At 41.1% G+C, this 23096-nt stretch overlaps 1 protein-coding gene across 6 annotated transcripts in view; it reads left to right on the top strand.

The window, feature by feature from the left end:
* The window catches only part of SEMA6A (semaphorin 6A), a 112665-nt gene that overhangs the window by 74749 nt on the left and 14820 nt on the right, over positions 1-23096 (top strand). For 3 of the 6 annotated variants that reach the window (XM_052701355.1, XM_052701356.1, XM_052701357.1), the window contains exons 13-19: positions 1308-1484; positions 2174-2314; positions 2408-2488; positions 5189-5247; positions 6750-6770; positions 6917-6967; positions 13858-14022. In XM_052701355.1, the coding sequence (XP_052557315.1) occupies positions 1308-1484; positions 2174-2314; positions 2408-2488; positions 5189-5247; positions 6750-6770; positions 6917-6967; positions 13858-14022 (695 nt within the window). Of the gene's footprint in view, positions 1-1307; positions 1485-2173; positions 2315-2407; positions 2489-2671; positions 4100-5188; positions 5248-6749; positions 6771-6916; positions 6968-13857; positions 14023-23096 lie in introns of those variants that run through there. The other 3 variants (XM_052701358.1, XM_052701359.1, XM_052701360.1) reach the window with 3 other exon arrangements.

Genomic DNA, 23096 nt, shown 5'->3' with positions numbered 1-23096 from the left:
GCAGTTTCCAAGATAGGAAAAACACTTAATCCTTTCCAAGTACTCTGTGGTAAAACTGGATTGTGGAGGAAATGCAGTGCAGGGAAGGTTGACCTGCCTCTTGGCTTATGGGTCAGTGTTTGAGACAGCTCTGTAGAAAACTTCAGGCAAGGATCAACAGATAGCCCAGGGATACGTATACAGGATACAAGCACGCCTGCCAGGATATATTCACAGGATATGAAGATGTCTGTTCTGTTATATACTGGTATGTATTACTGTTTAGAGAAGTGTACAGTGAAAACTAACCACAAAATCTGTATCCTTTCTATTACAACAGAAAAATAATGAAGAGGAGATTTGAACCAAGACTCATAAATCAGCAAGCCTCAAATACTCCATACTCTCCCTCTGTAAATATGTTCCCATGTCATGCTGTGATCACTAAACTACTTACCTACCATTCAGTTGTAAATGGAGTAATTCGAAAAAATTTGCCCTGTTTTCCTCTCTTCCTCTGTACAAGGGTGGAATTTTGTATCAAGACTTCAATACAGAAATGGGGTTCACAGAGCCCTGATGCAATATTACCCAGCTGCATTGCCATGCAATATTGCCATGCTGCATTTTAGTTATCTGTGTCTGGCCAAAGGTGAGAGCAACATGCTCTGCACAGTGCCTTTTTTTGACTTCCAGTACCAGGTAACCAATGGTATCAAATCACCAGCACTCACTCTCAATAAGTTCTGTGATCCCATAGTTAGATACCATTTTGGCAGTACAATCGGTTAGTGGTTGCTACGTGATTATTTTTAGTCAAAGAAAATGAAATTTAGCTTCTCAGCATTGCACTAACACAACTTTTCCTGACAAAAAAAAAATTGAATGGAGATCCATTATAGTTATTCTTCTTCTTAATGTGGTGGAGTTTGAAATTAAAAAATTTAAAACAAAAATCGCAATGCTGATTTTCTTTCCCTGCCTGTAGAAGACATCAAGCTGGTACTTTGCTTTTGTTTGGAAGGATAATTCCTAAATTGCCTCAGCCTCTCAACAGTTCTCCAGCCTTCTGCTTGAGGTTTGCTGCTGCAGATATGTTTGCTAACTGACATCTGGACATGCACACAAGCACATGGAAATTCCTTACCATTTGGGCAGCCAAACTGGTGCAGTCTGTGTTGACTTACAGGGTTATTCAGCTAGAAAAAGTGCTTAAATATGTTATATGATCTCCCAAAGGCTGTCTCACAGATATTTTAAGTGGAAAAAGTGATAAAATAAGCAGCAGTCTAATCCCTATGATGCAAGATGCTGTATTGTTATTCCAGATACCGCCTGACCAAAATTGCTGTCGACTCTGCTGCTGGGCCATATAAGAACTACACTGTGGTTTTCTTGGGATCAGAGAAGGGAATCATTCTGAAGTTCTTGGCACGGACAGGAAACAGCGGTTTCCTAAATGACAGCCTTTTCCTGGAGGAGATGAACATCTACAATCCTGAAAAGTATGTATCTGATTCTTTTTACTCGTGTATGGGTAACTTTTGACACTTCTGATTTCCCGGACAGCAAGTTGTCCCACGAAAAGGGAAGGAGGTAGAGAAGCCAAGTTTTTTTTGAGTAGTTTTAAATTGTTTGGAGGGATGTCTGGTTATCAGCTTCTACATTGAAATAAAATGTTTTTTACCCAGTATGTACAGACAATAGCCTATCCAATGCAGCAGTTGACAGATAATTGAAAGAAATTCTGCAGAGGTAGATTATTTTTCTAATCCTATAAAAAGCACGATTCCTCTCCAAATAACTCATCAACCAGCAAGATAATCTCCAAGGGAAATTTCTGGCATTTTAACCTTCCTTAAATATGCCTGAAGGGACACTGAAGTGGGCCATAAGCATGCAGAAATTTCAATTACTTTGAGTGCTGGAGAAGAATAAACTTAAAAACTGAAGGGCTCTTAGAAAGCATGTCTGGTTTGCAGTCTCTCTCCACCTCTCCTTCCCTTGAACCATGCCCTTTAATGCTTAGTTGTATGTCTTTTTATTAGTGTTTTTAGTGGCTGTTTATTCTTTCACCTTGTCTTGTTCAGGTTCTGTTTCTGGTCATTGTTTCCTTTGATTGAGGAACCGTCAGTTTTTCATCTGGTTTCCCAGCAGAACTCTTTTGTGACTGTTTCTCACTGTGTCAAATCAGGTGCAGTTACGATGGCATGGAAGACAAGCGTATTGTGGCCATGCAGCTTGACAAACCCAGCAGCGCCCTTTACGTTGCCTTCTCCACCTGTGTCATCAAGGTTCCCCTGGGGCGGTGTGAGCGTCACGGCAAATGCAAAAAGTACGTACTTTGGCCAGCACTTAATCTCTTGTCAGAAGCCTGCGTGCCAGGCATGAGAGCAATCCAAAATGCTTCCTCTGCTTTTTTCTCAAGGGCCTGCATAGCATCCAGAGACCCTTACTGCGGCTGGGTGAAGGAGAGTGGGGCATGCACACAGCTGGTCCTTGGTGCTAAGTGAGTAATGACTCCTGCTGGAAAAGTACGAGGCAGTGGCAGTGGCGCCAGGGGGACTTGGACTGAGCTTTTTGAAATGTGGGGCTCTCGGGGAAGAAAAATGTGTGAAGTGTTTGTTCCTGCCCGGTTTACATTCTCTGAAATTTCTCACGATTATTTTTTTTTTTTGGTGTAAACTCTCAGCTGAGTGGTAACTGCTGAAAGAGGAGGAAGAAGAAAATGAAAGAGCTGTGCTAAAGCCCACGTGTTGTTGAAAAGAGGGAACTGGATGGCTGTGTCTGGACCAGCCCACACTGGAGCCATCACAGCTGATTAAAGAGGCAATAGAATCCAAATCAGATTACTGTAGCAATTTGTCCACTGGAAACAAAACCAGTCCTTCTAATTTACTGTGCATTACTAAGAGGAATCACAGGACACAGAAAAAGCTTGAAGTATATTCAGAGAAGGGCTGGATTTCCCCTTGCTTAACAGTAGAATTTAATTATTTCATAATAATAGAAACTCTGTGAAGTTTTGTTTAAATACGATTACCTAAGTCTCCTTGTAGAGAGCAGATCTGTTTCAAACATCATATTCCTGGGCTACATCTGACACTATGAAAATACAGCTTAACTCCAGTGTGGCACAAACATCGCACAACCACAGCAGCCTCACAGCCGATCCAACTTAAGCCTACTTCTGTACTGGATGAGTTATCATTCCTTTGTTTATTCCATGGTCTTAATTAGCTGTTTAAATTCCAGTTATTTTGTCCATTGTGGATATTGTAGCTTTATCTGTCTGAATATACTTTATCACAGAAGTGGGAACTGGTCATTTTGTAGAATAACATTAAAGTGCACTTCTGTGCATATAAGGGTTTCTCAGCATTCTTGAAGTACTTGAGACTTCTGCTCTTGGCCAGGACAAGTTTTAGGGGGCTTATACACCTTACCATCAAAAGTGGCTCTTCTGCTTTATGAGAAGTTTCATCTGACCATGAGAAGAAAACTTATTTGAGGGTGACATAGCACTAGAACAGGCTGCCCAGAGAGGTTATGGAGTCTCCTTCACTGGAAGTATTTAAAAACCCACCGGGACTCTTTTGCAAGCTGTTCCAGGGATGCTGGTCTAGCATGGGGTTGGACTAAATGATCTTCTGAGGTCTCTTCCAGCCCCTGAACTCTGTGATTCTGTGAGACAGAGGCAGTATAACTCGTAGTGGTTCAGTCTGCAGGTAAGCAAGGCATGTCACTCTCTACCAATGCACAGCACTTAGGAAGAAGGTGCAAATCAACTTTCAGATGTCAGTTGAACTTCTGAATTATCCAGCAGGTGCCTTCCTGGAGTAGGTGACAGTTGAGCAGGAGTTTTAAGAACACAGTTCTGGGAATTGTGTGTATGCAGGGATAATTATGCCTCAACAGCAAGATCCTAACTGATGTAGACAAAAGCTTGTACTGGAGGTTTTCCAAGGTTCTTGCACTCCTCTTTTACCATATTTGGAACTTGGAAAAGCAGCTTCACAAAATGTCTGGCACAGGTTAAAAGCCTAAGTTGGGCATGCCAGCTAGGAAAGCCTATACATATTTATCAGTCGAGGCCCTTAGATTCATTGTAATTCACTTTGGGATCCTGGGCTCCATCAGGAGAGGGGTGGTCAGCAGGGAGAGGGAGGTGATTGTCCCTCTCTACTCGGCTCTTGTAAGGCCCCACCTGGAGTACTGTGTCCAGGTGTGGAGCCCTCAGTACAAGAAAGACATAGAGATCTTGGAAAGGGTCCAGAGGAGGGCGACTAAGATGATCAGGGGGCTGGAGCACCTCCCCTATGAGGACAGGCTGAGGGAGTTGGGCTTGTTCAGCCTGGAGAAGAGAAGGCTGCGGGGCGACCTCATTGCAGCTTATCAATACCTGAAGGGAACCTACAGCCAGGAGGGGAGTCAACTCTTCAGAAGGGCTGACAACAGCAGGACTAGGGGAAATGGATCAAAGTTGAAGGAGGAAAGATTTAGGTTGGATGTTAGGGGGAAGTTCTTCACAAGGAGAGTGGTTAGGCCCTGGAACGGGCTGCCCAGGGAGGTTGTGGATGCCCCGTCCTTGGACGTGTTCAAGGCCAGGTTGGACGGGGTCCTGGGCAACCTGATCTGAATGTGTACGTTTGGTGGCCCTGCTGGGCAGGGGGGTTGGAACTACATGATCCTTGAGGTCCCTTCCAACCCAGGTGATTCTGTGATTCTGTGATTCTGTGATTCTGTGATCTCTGGACCTTATGACCTGCAACCTGCAATGCTTAAATAATTTTGAAAATGCAGATTATGTTGCCCCAGCACAGTACCTAACTCGTAGGTTAGCTTCCTTCTTATGTCAAAGTATTGGTGCTGTATGGACAAGTCAAGGTAGGATCATAATTGCTCCTGACAATGTCATTTTTTTTTATGGTTAACAATTTAAAAAGATATGAATGTTTGCCTTCCTTGACAAAAAGATACACAGTGGGTTTTCAAAGAAGAAGCCGAGGAATCACTTTCTGATGACAAACAATTTGAAGGCCTAAGTTTCTAGTTTGTTTGTTGTTTTTTTTTTACACTTTACAAAAGATTCAAAGAAATGTCCAGTTTCATGATGTGTCTTTATTTCAGCTGCAGATGTGACAATTTTTTTTCTGGTAGTCCTGTGACAGTTGTTACTCATGCTGTTATGTTTCTTTCTATTATTTAGGCTGGTGTTTGAGCAGGACGTAGAACATGGCAATACAGATGGCCTGGGGGACTGCCAAAGTAAGCAAAGCTTTGGCCTTCTTTTTACCATGTGTAACAGCATCTTTCTGAATGCCATAAAATCACCATTACCAGTTAGACATTGGACGTTCCTCTATAGCAGTGTAAGCCACAGCAGGGATTGCAACTGAAGTTAAAGATGCAGATGCAGATGAAGTTAAAGATGACAGAAATGAAACTGTTGTTTAGATGTATTCAAATAGCCCAGTTGGTGTGATTTATTCAAACTCTGGACTTTATATAATGAGAAGACTTCTGTTCTAGAGGATATTGATCACAGCAATGAAATAATGAATTGGCTGTTCATTGTCTCTATCAGTCATGGTGGCTGGGTTGTTTATGCAGATATGAAGAAGGAGCTTGGTTTTTTGGTGTAGACGATGACTTGAATTGCACTCCTATGCAGATCAGGGAGACAGTGAAATATATCTTCAGCTTTTGTTCTGAATCAGTAAGTGGGAGTTGCTGTGCTTGTGAATATTAGTGAATTTTACACATAGGCTGGAAAATGTGGCAGTGTTAAGAGTCAAGCACCACTGTTTCTGCCTAAGAAATTTTAATGATAAACCTTACATACTGACAGCAAGAGCTGGAAGCATAAACATTTATGTTTGGCACTGAAATGCTTACAAGTACTGAACAAAGAAGCTGTCCTTGTTCAAGCCTCAGTTACTACTGTCATAATTGTGCTTGTGGCTTTACAAGGATTTCCGCCACTACATGCCTTTGTCTCAGCTACACCTCCCTCTGCCTGTCCCCTAAGACAGGGTCACTTACACTGTCTCTAAGTTTTTTGAAGGAGGTATACACACAATCCTTCTTGTCCTCCCTGTGAAACAGTATAGCACCAAAAGTAGGTCATTTCCCAGCTGGTGCAACTTAGCCCTTTTCAACTATCAACTTATTTCTGCTCTTCTTGGGCAAATAGGTTAGACAGCAGTGGAGTCCATCGGACATCAGCTGCACATAAAAGGGGAAGAAGTGATTTAGAAAGGGCAAGTTGTGCTCATGGAGAAAGATCCCTGTGCAGCTGGCAAAGAGCAAATACCCTGCTTAAATAGCTCTTTAGCTCTAAATGGTACACCGAACCGTGACAGTGCACAAGGGTGGATGTTCATCTGGCTGGTTTTACTACTTCATGAGGTCTTGGATCATGTGAGTTTTGTCCTCATCAACTCATGATACTGGCTGCATCATTTATGGTGCCTTACACTGGAACGGGACTTGACCTTGCAAAAAAAAGAAAAGAAAAAAAAAGCATGCCAGGGAGAAAGCTGGGCTTCCTGTTTGGTGTTACTTGTGTGGGTCCAGCCATGAATGCATTTAAAGTCAGGTTTGTTTTCGGGCATTTCTGAATACTCATTTTGCACAGGTTCTTGGTGTAATAATCACATACATACAGATATCAGCTGAAGCATAAGAGATTGCTAGCAGTAAAGTACTAAAAAGGAAAAAAGTGAAAGAGAAATAATGACTTTTTTTCCCTGTTATTTGTCTTTCAGATTCCTTCGTAGCCCTGAATGGTAAGAAAGTTCATAGTTTTTTTATTTACTGACAGCAAATCCATTTTGGAGGAATTACTTTTTACTTAACTGTTAAGTATTTTCATATTTTTTGTCTTACTTAATGTTTTGTTTTGTTTTTTTTTCCCAATTTATTTTGTTCATAGACATTTCAACTGCTTCACCTGATCATGAAATGTCTTACAACACAGTGTATGGTCAGTTTATGGGTGTTTTTTAAGAAGTCTCCCTGGAACCTTGTGTTAACCAGTAGTTCCTCTAGTCAAAGAGCCATTAACCTTTTCTTATTTGTTTTGTCTTCCTTCTGAGGGCCTAATTCACTAATCACAAGTGAAAATAAGTAATGCCTCTTCATTTGCATTCCCTCTTTTCTAGTCCTCTCTCAAAACTGCTTAAGATGGTTTATTTTACTGGCACTCCAGCAGGCATGATTAAGAGCTTGCTTCATCTGAATACACAGACAAAGAAAGACTTGGATACAGTGATGCATATTATCTGTTCCCTGGGAAAAACAAGATAGCTCACATCCCACTCATGAGGTATTCAGGCTGGTATCACGACTGCTCCAGCAGCTAGTCAACGATAGCTTTGGGAAAGGATCAGAACTGTCCCTGGGTGATAGAGAGACCTCTCTTAAGAAAAATTAATCATTACCCATGTCAGTTGAGATTGGGTTACACCCTGAGTTAAGAAAGTTTCGGTCACTTCTGCAGTGAATCATTTATGTTATCCGTTCTTGCAGTATCACAATACTCCATGGTGCCTGGTCTGTAAAAAATGGAATTTGCACAACAAATTAGGTGATCAAAGCTGAAAAGAAGCATTTCTGCCAGCTTAGGGTAACAGTTTCCCTCCAGGCAGCTGTTAATCTGCAGTTGCAGTTCTTTGCACCACTTTGTTCTTTGTTTGAAAGTGGATTACATTGGCACTGGGAGTGCAAAGTGTCTTCTGGAGGAATTACTGAAGAGTAAATGATGAAATCAAATTCAAACCTAGATTCATCTTGCAATAGCTTCTCCTTATCGGCAACCTGAACAATGACAAGTGCTCACAAGGATGTGTGATGTTGTTCGCAATGGAGTCAATGGTGAATTTCCATGTGGGATGAGAACTTACTTGTGAAATTACTTCCAGGCTGTTCAAGACTAAATGTTCATTAGAGCTGGGGCAAAATAACTATATGTTTAGAACATAAATAGAGGTAGACTAGTTTGAAATTGTGATGATGCACAATAGATCGATCCCTTCACCTCATGCCTGCAAAATATGTAGGTACAAACAGAACCAATGATAACTCAGTGCAGCAGAATGTAAATAACTGGAGGTACACCAGTACTGTTCAGCATTTAAAATAAAGAAATAAATAAAATTTCCCATGTTGTTTTTAATCAGGAAATAGAAAATGTGCAAGTGAAGCTTGTTTGCAAGTATGATAATGAAAACCAATTATGGAAATACACAAAATCAAAGGCAAGCTGAGACTTCATAATGCGTGAAAGACTGATTGTTTCGTCTGCACGTACAGCTTGCAGTTGAAATTGGTATATAACCAAGGCACAGAGCAGTAATTAAAGAACAAGTAGTAATAATAAAATCCATACTGCTGAATCTAAAGAAAAAGAAAATGGCCTTGAGTCCATTGTTAGTATGCCAGAAGTGTCTTAGCATTTTTGCTACTATGCTTGAAGGCTGCACAGTTATAGCTGTAGGCAGCAAACCTGTATCCCATCAGCTACCATATCAGTACAGACTTCATCCAAAGTTGATATTTTGGTTTGACTGAGAAAGCAGGAAAAAAATGGTTCAAATGAGTGACAGAGTGAAAACAAGCTGCAGTCCTAGGTAACATGGGTTACAAAAGAAGTCCAGTCTACTGTCCTTACATGAATGAATCCAGCTGATAAGATAGGATCCCACTGCCAAATGTGAGTTGAAAATGATGACCCAACATGAACATTGATTCCCATTCATGGCATCTTTCGCAGATTTTTTCAGTGACTCTTCACAGGTAGATCCTGATCCACAGTCACTAAGCGAGACAGCTCTTCCCATTATGGGTCCAGTTGAAATACTGCTATTTCTGCAGTCAGTCTTTCTTTTCACCTATGAGGACAAAATACTAAAAGAGCTTGTCACTTCTGTTGATCTTCCACATGAGGAGTGTAAAGAAGTCCAGCACTAGACAGTCAACCAGTCTAGGTAGACATGCTCACGTTTGCTAAATATTACATCTGCTCTGAGTAATATTTTGTTTTCTTGAGGAAACTGAAATTTTATAAATGGTGCCTTTTACTGTTAAATATGTAACTAAATGATATTTCAGATTAAACCTCAGAGCTGCGATATGTCAGGAGCCAATCAAGCGAATGCTTAGAGTGCTTCTGCTGGGTTAAATATATCCCAAGGCATCTGAAGCTCCAGGTGCAAAAAAAAGTCTTACAGCTTGATTACCTCCTTCAGCTGATTTACACCACCACAAATCATCACGCTTTGGTGGACTTATTGCCTATCTGTAGCAGTGTAACTGAAGGGAGAATCAAGCCCTTTATTGCTGTATTCCTGACATTAGCCTCTTCCTGAATTTGGCAGGTGGGATCCTTTTTCTAGGGCAGTCTCCCATGGTCGGTTGTAAACAAGTAAGAAACTACAAAGCCCGCTCAGGTGGCTGTTCAATTATATCTCTTTTGACACTCAAGAAGAAGATAGCAGGCTGAAGATATGCTGCAGAAGGTCAGAGAAGAATGGTGAAAGAGACGCATGTTTAAACAAAGAGATTAGCCTAGATTCTTCCATAAAATTGTAAGCAGCTTCAATTATCGTTGGAAACATTCCGTTCTTAGTGAATTGGGCCCTTATCTTACCCCCTAGCCATATCCCTTTCTCTCTTTGTAGTATTGATTTAGCCTTTCCTACTAATTGTCTAATTAGGTTGCTATAATTGTTAATAGAATAGTGTGCGGACGTCTTAACCTCTGAGAACCTAATGACTTGTGCATATTAGTGCAACCATCAAATACGTATTGAATCCCTGTCTTTGTTTTAAAGCTGAAAAAATCTCTTTCTGTTTTACAAGTGCATTTCCAATTGAGCTGTAGTTATAAAAGCACAGCCCTGTTGAATCATTACCCATGCCTGTAGATCTTAGGAGCTTTTATGCTGGTTCTATGGTTTTATGCTTGGTTACAGCACTCCAAATGAAGAGTTTTTGCAAACAGTGGAAGCAACCTAAAACAGATCTTTTTTGAAGTGTGTCTATTTTGAGTTTTGAATATTTCCTCTGAACAAAGCGGTTTGAAAAGGACCATCTCTGCAGTTTTCAGATGGATTGTTTTAAAACAAAGGCGGGATTGTGGTTTTTATATATAAGAAACTCTAGCTAATACTAACATAGAGGTACCAGCCATAGAGATGCTGGCTATAGAGGGAAAGACTCTTAAAACTGTAGCAAAACCAGTTTACACAGTCAGACTGGTACAAATGGTGCGATGGGAAAAAGGAAAACAAGATCCTCTTAGTGTTGCAAACTGTACAGTACACTGTAAAGGCTTAATAGTGACTGAATGTGAAAGGGCTAGGAGTACACTGCCTGCCACTCCACTCTCTTCTCTGTTTATGAGAGAAACTTAACTACCTAATACATCTGTGGTGCCGCTCGGTTCAAAGGTGAAATTCACCCAGTGGGACTGACTGCTTATGAGACTCAGTGATACTGCTTACGGTATCCAGCATGGTAGCGCTGCCCAGTAGTAAACGCTTCCAGAACGCAGATCTTGCTCCGGTAAGGAAAGTTGTTAAGCTCAATCTGCTCCTTCCCTGCTTCTACCGAATGGAAGAAAGTTTATCTTGATTTCACGTGGAGGATTGTTTCTCAGTGTGTACTATACTTGCACATTAGTAACAGAGCAAAGAGACTGATTTCTCCGCTTGTGTGAAACCCTTCACTACCTAACTACCATCTGGCACACATTAGTGTCTTCACAAAGCTTTAGCTTTCCATTACTGAGAAATTCTCCATGTATTTGCAGCATATGGTTGAGGATTTTTTTTTTTTTTTTTGAAAATGTGTCCCTTGGGCATGTATTTCCTCTAGATTGCTGTATTAAGAAATGTTTTTCTTTAAACATATTTACAGCTTTTTCTTAAAATTGACCCTCAAACACATCTAAAATAGGCATAAAAATGCATATCAAAGACAGGTATAAAACATGATTGCTACTTGGCAAGATTTTCTTCTACCTCTATATCCAGCTCTGATTAATTGCTTTCTCATGTTGAGTGCAGTGTTATTTGTAGGCTGATCAAATACTGTACACATTATTGTGGTCATTTAATGGGGTATTAATTTGGAGATGTGACTTAGTCCTTAGGAAAAAGAAGACAAGGAAATCTCATAGCCGTTTTCTGGCCTGTTCTCTGTCCCATTGTTCTTCTTCTTTCTTGGGAATGAGCACAGGAACTGACAAGCGTGAAATGGTGTAGAAGTGAAAGCTTTCACGCTCCAGCATTTCCTTGCTTCAGAAGGGCACGTGTTTTCAGCCCATGGGGCCTCTACCTGTCTTCTTGGAAACAGGCAGCCCTGCAGACCTTCGGTGATAAAAGCATAAAGTTTGGATCACGGTCTGTCATCCATCTAGCTGGGTTATCAGTGTTTCCAGCTATGCTGTGGCTTATAGGAACCTTTAAAAGTGGATAATATTTGGGTTCTCTTTCCTATTTAAGCAAAATTAAAGCTCAGTTTTCAACAAAATGCAGCCTCTGATTTGCTGTTAAAGAAAGATGGCTAGAGAAACCACACTTCCTACCACAGGAGATAGAAAGTAGAACAGTTCCCTTGTCAACATAAGCCTTCAGACTGAGGTCCAGTGCCCAATTAATCATGTTTATGATTTGCTATGGTATCTGAAGTTAGACTCAATGGTGAGAATACTGAATCAGCCAACTTTCGCTGCAAAGCATAATAGTTACAGGATTTTGTTCTGTCCATGTCCTGTTTGAAGTGTGTAGCAATTCAAAAGTGCTCCTCAAAATTATGCAGAGGAGCTACAGGTATTTTCTTGCCTTCCAAAATCATTAGTATTCACCAGGACATCTTTTAAATCACAGCAGCATCCTAGCAGATGCCACAGATTTTTTTGTTGATTTCATCAACATTTTAGCCTCACAAAGCTGTTAAAAGGTCTAGATAAAGTGAAGTGCATGCTTGCATCAAAACTTGGACACACTGGTGTCCAAGATTTAGATTTCTGATGGCTAGAAGAGAATTGGGAACCTTAGATTCATTAGCTCTCTGTGCACATGGCTCTGAGAGCATGAGCTGAAGCACAGATGGAAAATCCACCTGAAGCAGCCTTTTCAAGGTACAGCATCGTGAAGCTTTATGTGTGTCCAGTGACAAAATGACAAGCACAATTTCCTCTCTTCAAGATCTGTAAACTCAGCTCCAAATTTGGGCTCCTTGTGTACTTCTGCCCCAACCTCAAATGCTTTTTCTGAGAACTGTAATATTTGGTGAAGGAGAGGGGAAGAGTCCTTGCTAGAACAGTCAGTAGTCTGGCGACTGGCCTCCTCCCCATGGAGAGGACTGAAATCTAATTTAGGTTGCTAGGCTATTACAAAGGAAGCAGGAGAATGGAGGACTAGTCTTTGTCTGTCCAGTGTAATCTAAAAAGATATTATCTGCCTTTTTGTCTGAATGATCTGATTCTACTCTTTCAGGAAAGCAGGTAAGGGAATATTGAGTTATTCCATATCAAGGACAGAAGCAGTTTGAGTCCTGTTGAAGATAAGACATTTTGGTGCACATAGTGAAAGGGAACTCTCAGAAGCAAGTGATTTTAAAGTCAAAATGTGGTGTGGAGGGAGTTTCAATGCCCTCTTTCCCAGGAGCCAAGGAGCAAACAAGCCACTGAGACATCTTGGTTAGAGCCAGCATTCAGAGACCATAAACTTCAAGCACGTTGCATTTTGGGTGCTGACCTGCTTCTTGGGATCAAGTTTACAAAGATGCAAATATATTTATGCCCCAGCCAAACCAGTGTTAATGCTGTTTGGTGCCTACAGCAGCTTATGTCCTATTTGTGTGCTGTTTGTTAGGATCTATTCAAACAGTGAGGAATTCCTCAGCCATTTTCAGCCATAACAATGTCTAGAGCAGATGTAGAACTCATCATCGCTGGACTGTAATCCTCTCTTCTGGTCTAGAAGTGTGTGCTGACCTCCAGCAGCCTACGTGACAAATGCAAAGCAGATCACATCCTAAATTTTCTTCAGAATGAGCATGCAGGCATTCAAAGGGGCTTACAGCAAGCGAGCAATGCCATGCCTCTGTCCTAACAGGTCTACCAGCCAAGTGAGATGTGAAGACCATAGTAGTTATGGGTTCTTTGCCAGTTTTACATAGTAAGCTCTTTTCTTCATTGTTAATTTGAGAAATAATGTTCAGCTTCATGCTAGCAGTCCTTACCTCTTTTACAACGCCAGCTCAGATGATACCAGTGGCGATGGTGCAAGTGGGCATGAACCCAGCACATCTTCCAGCCCCACCCTGAGTCTGATGCCCCAGCACCAGTGTGCTACTTCTGGGCAGCCTCTTGTTCCCTTAGCGAACATCTATGTTGCAGCTCTTCTGGCATACCTCTTTGGTTTGGGCCATGCTTGAAGTTGTTCCATTTTAATGCTTAAGTTGTCTCTGAAGCTGCTTTTCAACCTAAGCCACTACCAGCCAGTGTGAACTGGCACTCTGGCATTGTACAAGCTCATGTGCAGAATCCAGCCAAAGGATGTCTGACTAAAGCAAAGCATCCTCATGATGCTCTGCATACCTTTAACACTGCTGGGCAAAAAAACAACCATGAACTAAGCTGCAGCCAACTGAATATGCACAGTCATGGACATTATCAGACTGGCCATTGGGGAAGGTCCAAATTCTGTGCTTCCTTGGGCAGTGCTTTGCAAGGACTTTGAAGCCTTGCTCAGCCTAAGAGGTTCACACATGAGGAAGATCAAAGTTTGTGCTCCTGAGCATAAGGTGGCGTGGTAAGTGACTAATTGAGCCTTGTCTTCCCTACCTGTATTTATAATGTAACAGGACATTCCAGTTCACTAGTTCCAAGCACCACCTCTTCCGACTCTTGGGCTCGACAGGGTTATGATGCTAGGGGACGCATGCTGGATTGGAAGGATCCGCTTGGTTCATCCGAAAATACAGATCCATATGTGGCAGTTTCATCCCATAATCATCAAGACAAGAAGGGTAAGGCCTTAGAAATGACTTCCTGTGGTGAGGAGGGAGGGGGGGAGGACTGAAGTGTAAGTGCTTCCAGCTGGCTCTGAGCAACATGTAATAAAACTCCTGTGCTATAATTAAAAGCTTATCGTAAAGTCTGAAACTAAACAGCCAATCTCAAACTCAGTCCTAGATAATTCACTGCCTGAGGAAACCACACAAAACAAATAGAAATGTGTGTCTTTGCTGTGTGTATTGTGCCAGTGCATGGGAAACAATGGGGACTTAGCTCTCTTTAAACTTGATCTTCCTCACTGTCTGTCAAAGGGAGATGCACGGCTTGCCATTGGTCCTAAGGGTGTATTTTCATACTGTCTTTTTTCCTGAATTCCTGGGGAAGCACAGCAGGTCTCAGCTTAATTTCACATTATTTCCATCTCTCTTTGGCCATCAGAGGGTACTGAAGCTCTGAGGTCTGTGCCTGTTTAACTGGTGGATTTGTGCTGACGCTGGTCCTAGCCACTGAACCCATAGTCCCACCGTCTTCAGTGGGAGCTGAGCATGAAATGAAACACCTTTGAGATCATCATTAGTGATTTTCAAAAGATACTTGGGTGGTTGCTGGTGCATTCCTCTGTTGTGTTTTTAAAGCCCAAAATGGTGCTTTGCTTTAGGTTTATTATTCCATGTTCAGCCCTGAGCTGAAGCACCATTGTGCCTGAGACAAGGGCCAGCCCTGTTGTTTGGCCTCTAATCCCACTTTGCTGTGCATATAAAGTATTAAGCAGAGAGTTGCTTCAGCTTGCCACTTGAACCTGCTTACTGAAAGAGAAGCTTTTCTTCTGAGTGAGCATGGTGGTGCCTCGTAATTCCGTCATGGCCCTCCAAAGTTCTTCCCACTGCTTCCCATTCCTATCTGAATGAGGTTAAAATGGTGCCTTTGTAAATAGGGGGCCTAGGTTCAAATATCTCCTCTACCTAGAGAGATTTGAGTCTTTGTTATTCTTCTCCAGGGTGTTCTTAGATCTCTTCTTTCAATTTCTTCTCTGCCCAAGATGTTTCACTCTGTATGCACTAATTAAGTACTCAGTGGACCAGGAGGAGGATGGGTATAAGCAAAACTCACTTGCTGTGTGGTTAGGGCACTCACCAGGAGCAGAAGCACACATGAGCTTCAGGCCTTTCTACTATGAATACTTTATAAAAAACACTTAAAATATTAATTGAAATGTGGATTCCAGTCTCTATTGTTCATGCATTTTACATGAAAAACTCATTAGATGAAAGCATCAGCTGTTCCTGGAGAGGCTACTGGCATGCCAGACCTACTGCTTTGAATTGTCAGCCCAAACTAGTAGGTTAGTAAATCATATTCCTTCCCTCTGTCTAACCCACTGAGTCCTGAGTTCTCTGCGTCACTGCAGAAACTTCCAACAGGGAGTAATGAGCACGTTAACATTGGAAAACAGTTCAGTTTTCAGCACATCTGCAGGAACAGCTGACGGTGGTCTGGACTGTGATCTGTGAGCCTGGTGTTCACTACAGCCCCAGACACACAGCGTCTCCAACAGTCCTGGGATGTCCTGGATTTCTCATGGAACTCCTCACGGAGCTTTTGCAGCTCCTGGCCACAGGGGCATTGTGCATCACCTGGCTGACCCAGCAGAGACAAAGCCTGTAGCAGTTTTCCAGCCGAGGAGACTGGAAATTAAGCAGAAGATGCAGTAAATTTTCCTGGGATGCCATGGTGATCGTTAATCTAGTAGCCGTGGTGTTTAGGCTTGATGGCAGGAAATGGAACACAAAGATCTGAATTCCCTCAAGCAGAAGATATGAACTTGTGTCCCACCTTCCAGCAATTCACTTTTCCTGCAAAAAAAGAGACAAACTTTTCTTTCCGCTCAGTTTTATAAAATCTATTCCCAGATATTTTTTTTTTCTAAGCTTGATTCTATAGACATTCTGGGAGATAAAATGCAAATCTAAAGAAAAAACAATGTGAATTTTTGAACAATCAGGCTTACCTGTAAGGTAAGCACAGAGCTCCTCTGCACCCTGCAGAGGCTGCAGAGCCTCTGTGAAAATAATGGAGCTTCCTTTGCTGCAACTCAGAACCATAATATGAAGGAGGAGCATCTGTGGGTGTTGAAGATAAAAAGTCAGATTCCAAACTCTCAAACTTAAGTTCAGTCTGTGAGACTGTCCTCGTTTCTTTGAATCTGAACCCTATTCCTCTGCCCTGGCTCTTCAGCTGCAGAAAGGCAGTTTAGAAAAAGTTATTTCTGGGTGTTGGATATGTAGAAGAGAGAAAGCAGATAAACTTTCTTTAGAGATGGCAACGTGATTTACCTCCCTCTCCATTCTGTCTGAGCAGTAAATCAGTGATAATGCTGACAATCAAAGAAATAAAGTTCTTTTTTTTTCCTTTTTCTTCCAGTCTCAGTAACACCTGGTATTCAAACTGCTTGAAGTGAGAGGATATTTCTTAGAAAATAGTGTTCTGTCTTTGAAAGTAAGTGGTGGTTTTCTTCTCCTGCCTGAGATGTCATTAGGCAGACTTGGTGAGGAAGGGAGGAAAAGATCCTTGCACCCAGCCCTTCTGCTGGTGTCAGTCAGGGGTTGTAGGTCAGAATCTAGCAATAGTGGAAGGCACGGCCCCTTACATACCCAAAAGAACACAGAAAAGTGTATGCATTTTAATGCCACTATTTGTTATGTGTGGATTTTTACTTTTCAAATCTTATGCAAAACACTGCTTAGTAGCTGGAAAGCTTGTCTTTTAAAAGCATCTTGTATGCCAGCAGCAGCTTTCAGAGGAGCATGCATTGAAAATATTAATAAAAGTACATCTGTTGAATTTGAGTAATACTTGCTTCAATTCCCTGACTGGTGAGATGGCTGAAATTCAGTAGCTCCCTCCTCAGGGACTGATGGTTACCAAAGTGCTCTATTAGCACGTGACAAGGTCCTTTAAATATCATGCATTCTTCAGTGCCTAATTATTAATATTGACAAAGCTGGAAGCAGTCTACACACAATCAAAACAATGGCGGCAGAGGTGACCGCATGGTTGTTTGCCATTACCATCTACTTGTGTGTTGTCACTACTTGCCTCGCCGAGCCAAAGCTGCACGGCTCTAAAATTACTATTGATTAGTTGTTTTAAAAGGGCAAAGGAAAGAGTTCTTGCACAAAATTAAATCAGAAAATGTTAAGCTTGCTATTCTTTTATCAAGGTTTTGTTTTCACTTTTTCTGTGTTTTATTTTTTGCACATTCACAGAAAAAAAAAAAAAAAAACATTTCTTTTTAACATTTTCTCTTCATTTTGCAAAGTGCTTTGTGGCGTTCTTCATTGGTTCTGTCTAATCCTTCAGACACTGTTTACTTTCTTTTCCCATACATATAATTGTTACCAATTGCACTAATAGTACAAAATACACTTGCTGCTTTTTCTGTCTGTAACACGGGTGCTTTGATGATGTCACATCCATCCATATGCTTCACTTTTAATTCAGTGCAGGCATCTTGGGGAATATCTGTGGGGGCGTGAAGAGGGGGGTTCTTTAAAAGGGTTGACTCATGGGAATGTGACATTTGTGTGCCACAGTTTTAGTAGCTAAATATACTCTGGGATTGTTGTTTCTGAGCTACCTCACATTTCTTGCTAAGATGGAAATGTGTAGTGCAACCCGTAGAGTGGGAATTATGCATTGCTATCCCACTGGCATTTTCATTGTTGCCATTAAGAAATCTGCTTTTCTCATTGCAAACAAATGGAAAGAAAAAAAAACAGTTCTGATTGGGCAGATCGCACCCTCTTTCCTTTTCTCCATCTCCTCCACAGAAAAAAAAAGAAAAAAAACCCACAGCAAAACAAAACAACCTATGTTCTAGAGTATGTTTATGTTTTGTTTCCTTTCTTGCTGTGTTTTACCCTTGATTTAATTGCTTTGGTCTTGATTTAATTGTGTGTTTCTCACCTTTGTCGATAGAGTTTTCCTAACCTCGCAGTCTAACCTTCCCTTCTGCTGCCATTGTACTGAGCCTCCCTCCCACCCTTGGCAGTCATGAAGCTCCTCCTGCGAAGAGCTCCAAGGCTTTACCTGTACACCCAGTAGTGCCCCAGTAGCTGTATCTGTAGTCATTCTACTAACCATAGGGGACCTAGGTACATCATACCTATACCACTGATGGAGAGGCCTGTGTGAAGAATACAAAGTGATTTTCTCATCACCTTGCTGGCCCTTCTCTGCTGTCTCCTGTCCCTTTTGCCTCCCTTTAGGAATGCTTCATGCTTTTCCAGTACCAGATTTGCTAGCACAAATACAGCCAACTGTTCAGTTTTCTCATTCATTCCTCAAATGTACAGACCCTGCATTTATTGACAGTGTTCATAACTTGGCTTTAGATTATGATTTCTTTATACTGTTTATTTTCTGCAGCATTCAGGTGGACATGGTTTGTCTGGGCACTGACCAATAGAAGCATAGCATTATTTTTAGCAGCCTAGCATTATTTTTAGCAGCCTTAATGCTTGTATTCTCATTTGTGTCAGTGCTCATTATGAGACGGTATCTCCTTTTCATAACAAAACCAAACCTTTTTTCAGTACTAGCATGCCAATGGTAAAAAACTGATTAGAAGTAGGATGTGATGCACATAGCTTATACTGTTAATAGCTGCTGTTTGGATGTCCAGAATGCTCCTGTAGATATGGTATCTGTTAGTGTCTGTTATTTCACATGGAACAGTTAATAATTGCAGCCCTCAGGAGATACAGAGTTCAGTATCTTTAGCACTAATCAATAATTTGGAGAGGGATGTGTAATAGGGAAGCCCACGGGCTGATCCTTCCAAAAACTGCCTCCAGATGATGTTTTTTGTTGTACACAAGTGGCAGCGTTACTAATTTTTACTGAGGTTATCACTACTTGAAAGATTTACTAAGTGCTGACAGTGCTATCTGGAGAGTCTGCAAATGTTAGGACAGACTCTGCTCCAGGGAGACAGAATTGTATGAAATTTCAGGTACGGTTACAACAATAAGTGCAAAGTGCTGATTTAACAAGATCCTTTCATCATGAAATGAGAGGGAAAATTGTATAGCAGAGCAAAGCTTTGGACTCCTTTTGCATAAGTTAATCTGCCAGCGTTGATCGTGGAAAGGCCAAGTTTTGCACCAGGAACTTCATTTGCAGAGGTTTTCTTTTGCACAGAATGTTACTGTGTGCTGATACGCACAAGAATCTAAAAGGTTCAAAACATGTCTTATCAGAGGAGGGAGGCAGAGCTCATTGTTACCTTGCCAGCAGTTTGTATTAATTCAGAAGACAGTTTAAAGCAGCACAGCATTTGCCATGACTATATTCTGAGTCTGTGTTTGCAGGTCTGAGGGGGAGGGTTAGAATTTTCCAGGTGAAGCAAATGCTGTGTCTGTGGTTTGTCTGTGTTGCAGTTACACCAAGGTCAGAAGGAAATGGTCACTTTTAAAAAAGGGTTAGGCTGATCCGAGAAGGAAATGCACCATAGTCAGCTCTGCCCAGATGAGGATCAGGAAGCCCTGTCTACACAAAACATATGGAGGAAGCTATACAAATGCTGCTATTCTTTCTCCTGTCTCAAACCATTGTCCCCACGAACATAAAACAGACTGCAAGTACTCTGCCACTCACTAACACTTTCAAGTACTGAGGAAGCAATGAAGATAAAATCAGATCTGATTCTTCACTTTCTGTACATTCAAGTTTCCTCTACGCAGTCTGATGAGTGTTATAAGAAAGGGAGTAGCAAATCTGCCCTGTCTGATCCATTAGCATTTGGCTGAGATTGGAAGTGAGGGCTTTGCTTACTTGAAGCTGCCATGCTGTGCAAAGGGATTGCATGTACAGAAGACTTAAATGGACTTAGTCCATTTTTACACATTCACATCTAGATTAAAACCTAATTATTTTGCCCTTGGGATTTAAAAAGTGGCAGATTGGATGAGCATATACTACACAAAGCCATATAGGTTTGATTTTTTAAATCTTTTTAGGTGATTATCATCAGCTTACTGTAAACATACCTGATTCTACAGGACACCTGATTCATGTTTGTCACATATTCTAGCTGCTTAGGTGAAATGCTAAAATATATATTAATTAAAAAAAAAGAAAAGCATATTTTTCTAGAATGACTATAATAAGCAACTTGTCCAGAATCTGTTTGTCACAGAGACTAATCACAGCATGCCTCTGCTGTAGGATGCCACTTTAGCTCCTTACCAGATCATTAACAGATAACTACTGTTAACAGTCAAATGAAACCAGATTTCTCAGCAGAATTTTTAGTGGTCACATATCTGTATCACAAGACCAAGCTAATATTGCTTGTAAATAAGCCAGAAGGTTGATAACCTCACCATGCTGGAATTACACGTACCCTGTGACATAAACAAGAGGGCTGTGCAGTCTGGGTTAAGGGAATGCACCAGACCTGTCCAGAGCAGTGACACTGATCCTTCATCTATTCCATTGTGCATGCATGTCTCTGTCAGTTCCAGAGCCAGAGGCAGCTAATCATCTCAGGTTGCATCCCCAAGTTCAAACACGGGCAGGAGAAAAAACAGCACTAATTAATAAAATGGGAACTATATGTATAATCATTGAAAAGTAGTGCTGTAAGATACATTTCTGAGAACAGAAACAGAAACTTTCTTCAAACCTGTTTCCTTCATAGTTTGAAAGTTTTAAGGAGAACAAGAGCAGGGAAGTAGGGAGTAGACTAACCATGAGGGGAAAAAGGACAGTAACTAAGTCTATTGGCATGGCCATATCCGTAAGGCCAATTTAACTTAAATAAGGGGGGTTGTAATAGAATGCACTGCAGTGCTTTAGTGTGCCTTCTCAGTTGATAGTCTTCTTTTCAAATCTTACATAGAAAAAAGCTTCAGTTCTTTGAGTTAGGTTTTCTGTAGGACAGAATGTACAAGGACAGGAGCACTGTAAAGTGTATTCCAGCACACAGTGTCTAAGGAAATGATGACACCTCATCACTGTGCCTAAGTTTTTCAGAAAACAAAATGTTTCAATGTTTCATTGAGAGTTTGGGTTTCAGATTTAACTTGCAGAAGTGTAAACACAGGCAGCAGGATTTAAACTGAGAGACAAGAGTTATGTAATTTATTTAGTAGCAAAAAGAATGCCAACAACAAGAAGACATTATTGATAATAGGAGAAAAATGCAAATGTGAAACTCCTTTATGAAAACTACCAACAGTTCTTTTCGTTGTAAATGCATCTCCATACTACTGAATCCTCCGAATAAAAGAAGGGCAAAGTTTAAAACAGAGCCCATCAAATGTCAAACGTGGCTGTAGGAAACAGCAGGTATCCTTGACCTGCAATTGTCCACCTGCATAGATTTCAAGTCAGGCTATCCATTTACAGGCTGCAACGAACAGTGGAAGCCTGTCTTGCTAAAACAGGGAAAAGCTGCCCCAGAACCTTGATCTACTTTTTCAATAAAAGAGGCCATGTCTAATTTGTCAAGACAGCTGCGCAGAGTTCGGGGCAGTGGAGCTATTGTGTGATAGACAACATTCCCAGCTGCGTTCATCCACAGCCACCCGGTGAGGACAGCTTGGAGGAGGAACACAGACTGCCTGATGCTTTTGTTTGACTCTTGTAGCACTGACATATTTATCAAGGGCTGGGAATTCATTCCAGGCTATGCTCGCCCTACAGGGCCTCTACTCTGTCTGGAAGCAGCAAGGAATAATTGATGGACAGGATGCTAAATAACACCGCATTCCATTTTGGGGACATAAATGTTGAGTGCAGGGAGGTGCCGGGCAATGCAAACATGCTGAATGGGCATGGAAAGGAAAGAACTTGGCCTTAAAGCAGTAGATTTCTGAAGGAGCTTTTGGAAATGTTGAAGGGATTTAACAGCAGAAAATCTTGCAGTCGAAAGGAGCCTTAAAGTGCCTTTTGGTGTTAAATTAATGCCAATGTATAATTAAAATGTCAATATGCTCTTAAAGATATTTGAATAATTCATCTTTTCTTACATAGGATGTACATAACTTCAGTAATTGTATTAATTAGTAGTAAGATGTCCTGTAGTAATTTTTCAACAACCTGAGCACTGACAGTCCTGGTTCAGAGCACTTGCAAGATAATCTATGGACTATAAGCTGTTTATTAATTACATGCTTCTGTAACAGAGCACCACATAATTTCTTCTCATGTAGATAACCTTTCAGTGAACAGGCTTGGTATCCCTTTCTGTCTGTAGGATCCTGACTGGTTCTCTTCTTTTCTCACTTAGTGTTCTAAGTGTAAAAAAAGCAAGCTTATTAGCTTATATTTTTTTCCATCGGAATAGGATGGTGCTTACTGATTAGAAGCATGCTGTTAATTAAAAAAGCCTGGAGAGGGCATAATGTAGACTTTACTGGGTTAATTTTACTTAACATTCAATACAAATAACAAATGCCATCATATTTGGAAAGCTGTCTTTTCTATGAATATCTCTAGTTGAGCCAGGTGTCCAGACAAGTGTTACTTTGAGCTATCTAATAGTGAGACAACATAGCCTTTGGTCTTCAGTTACTTTGCTGTGACTTTTGCTTGGTTTCATTCGTGTTCCAAGATTTTCTGTGCTGGTGTCTCAGAAAGAGAGGGAAAATGTGTTCTTATGAAGGAAGAAAGAGTCTTACGGGCATTTTACTGACAAGTCTTGAAGCAAATAGAGTAAATTTACTGCTGTATCAAAAACGTGTGTTCTGACAGCCCTGTGAGAAAAAAAAAAAAAAAAAAACCTTCACCAACCAAATTCTAAGCTATTAAAAAATCTCGGTTTGCTCATATCCAGAAGAGACTTGTCACAGTTTGGCTGCTAAATACACAGATAACTCCATGTACACTGAGTATCAGTGCTGCACTTGATAAGCAGTTTAGCCATCTAGCAGATAGTCTGACAGCCTTCCCTGCCCCAGCAGATCAGAATAAGTCAAAGTCTGTGCAGAAGTAGATTTTAACAGCTCCATTGACATTAGAAGAGCATAGTGCAGTTCTTAGAGTAATTGCTTGGGGAGCGTTAGGGGCCGTATTTGGC

This window comes from Tympanuchus pallidicinctus, unplaced genomic scaffold (assembly GCF_026119805.1).
Source record: "Tympanuchus pallidicinctus isolate F22 unplaced genomic scaffold, pur_lepc_1.0 scaffold4, whole genome shotgun sequence".
NCBI lineage: Eukaryota > Metazoa > Chordata > Aves > Galliformes > Phasianidae > Tympanuchus > Tympanuchus pallidicinctus.
The sequence above is the reverse complement of the archived record's forward strand: the minus strand, read 5'-3'. Positions and strand labels throughout refer to the sequence as shown.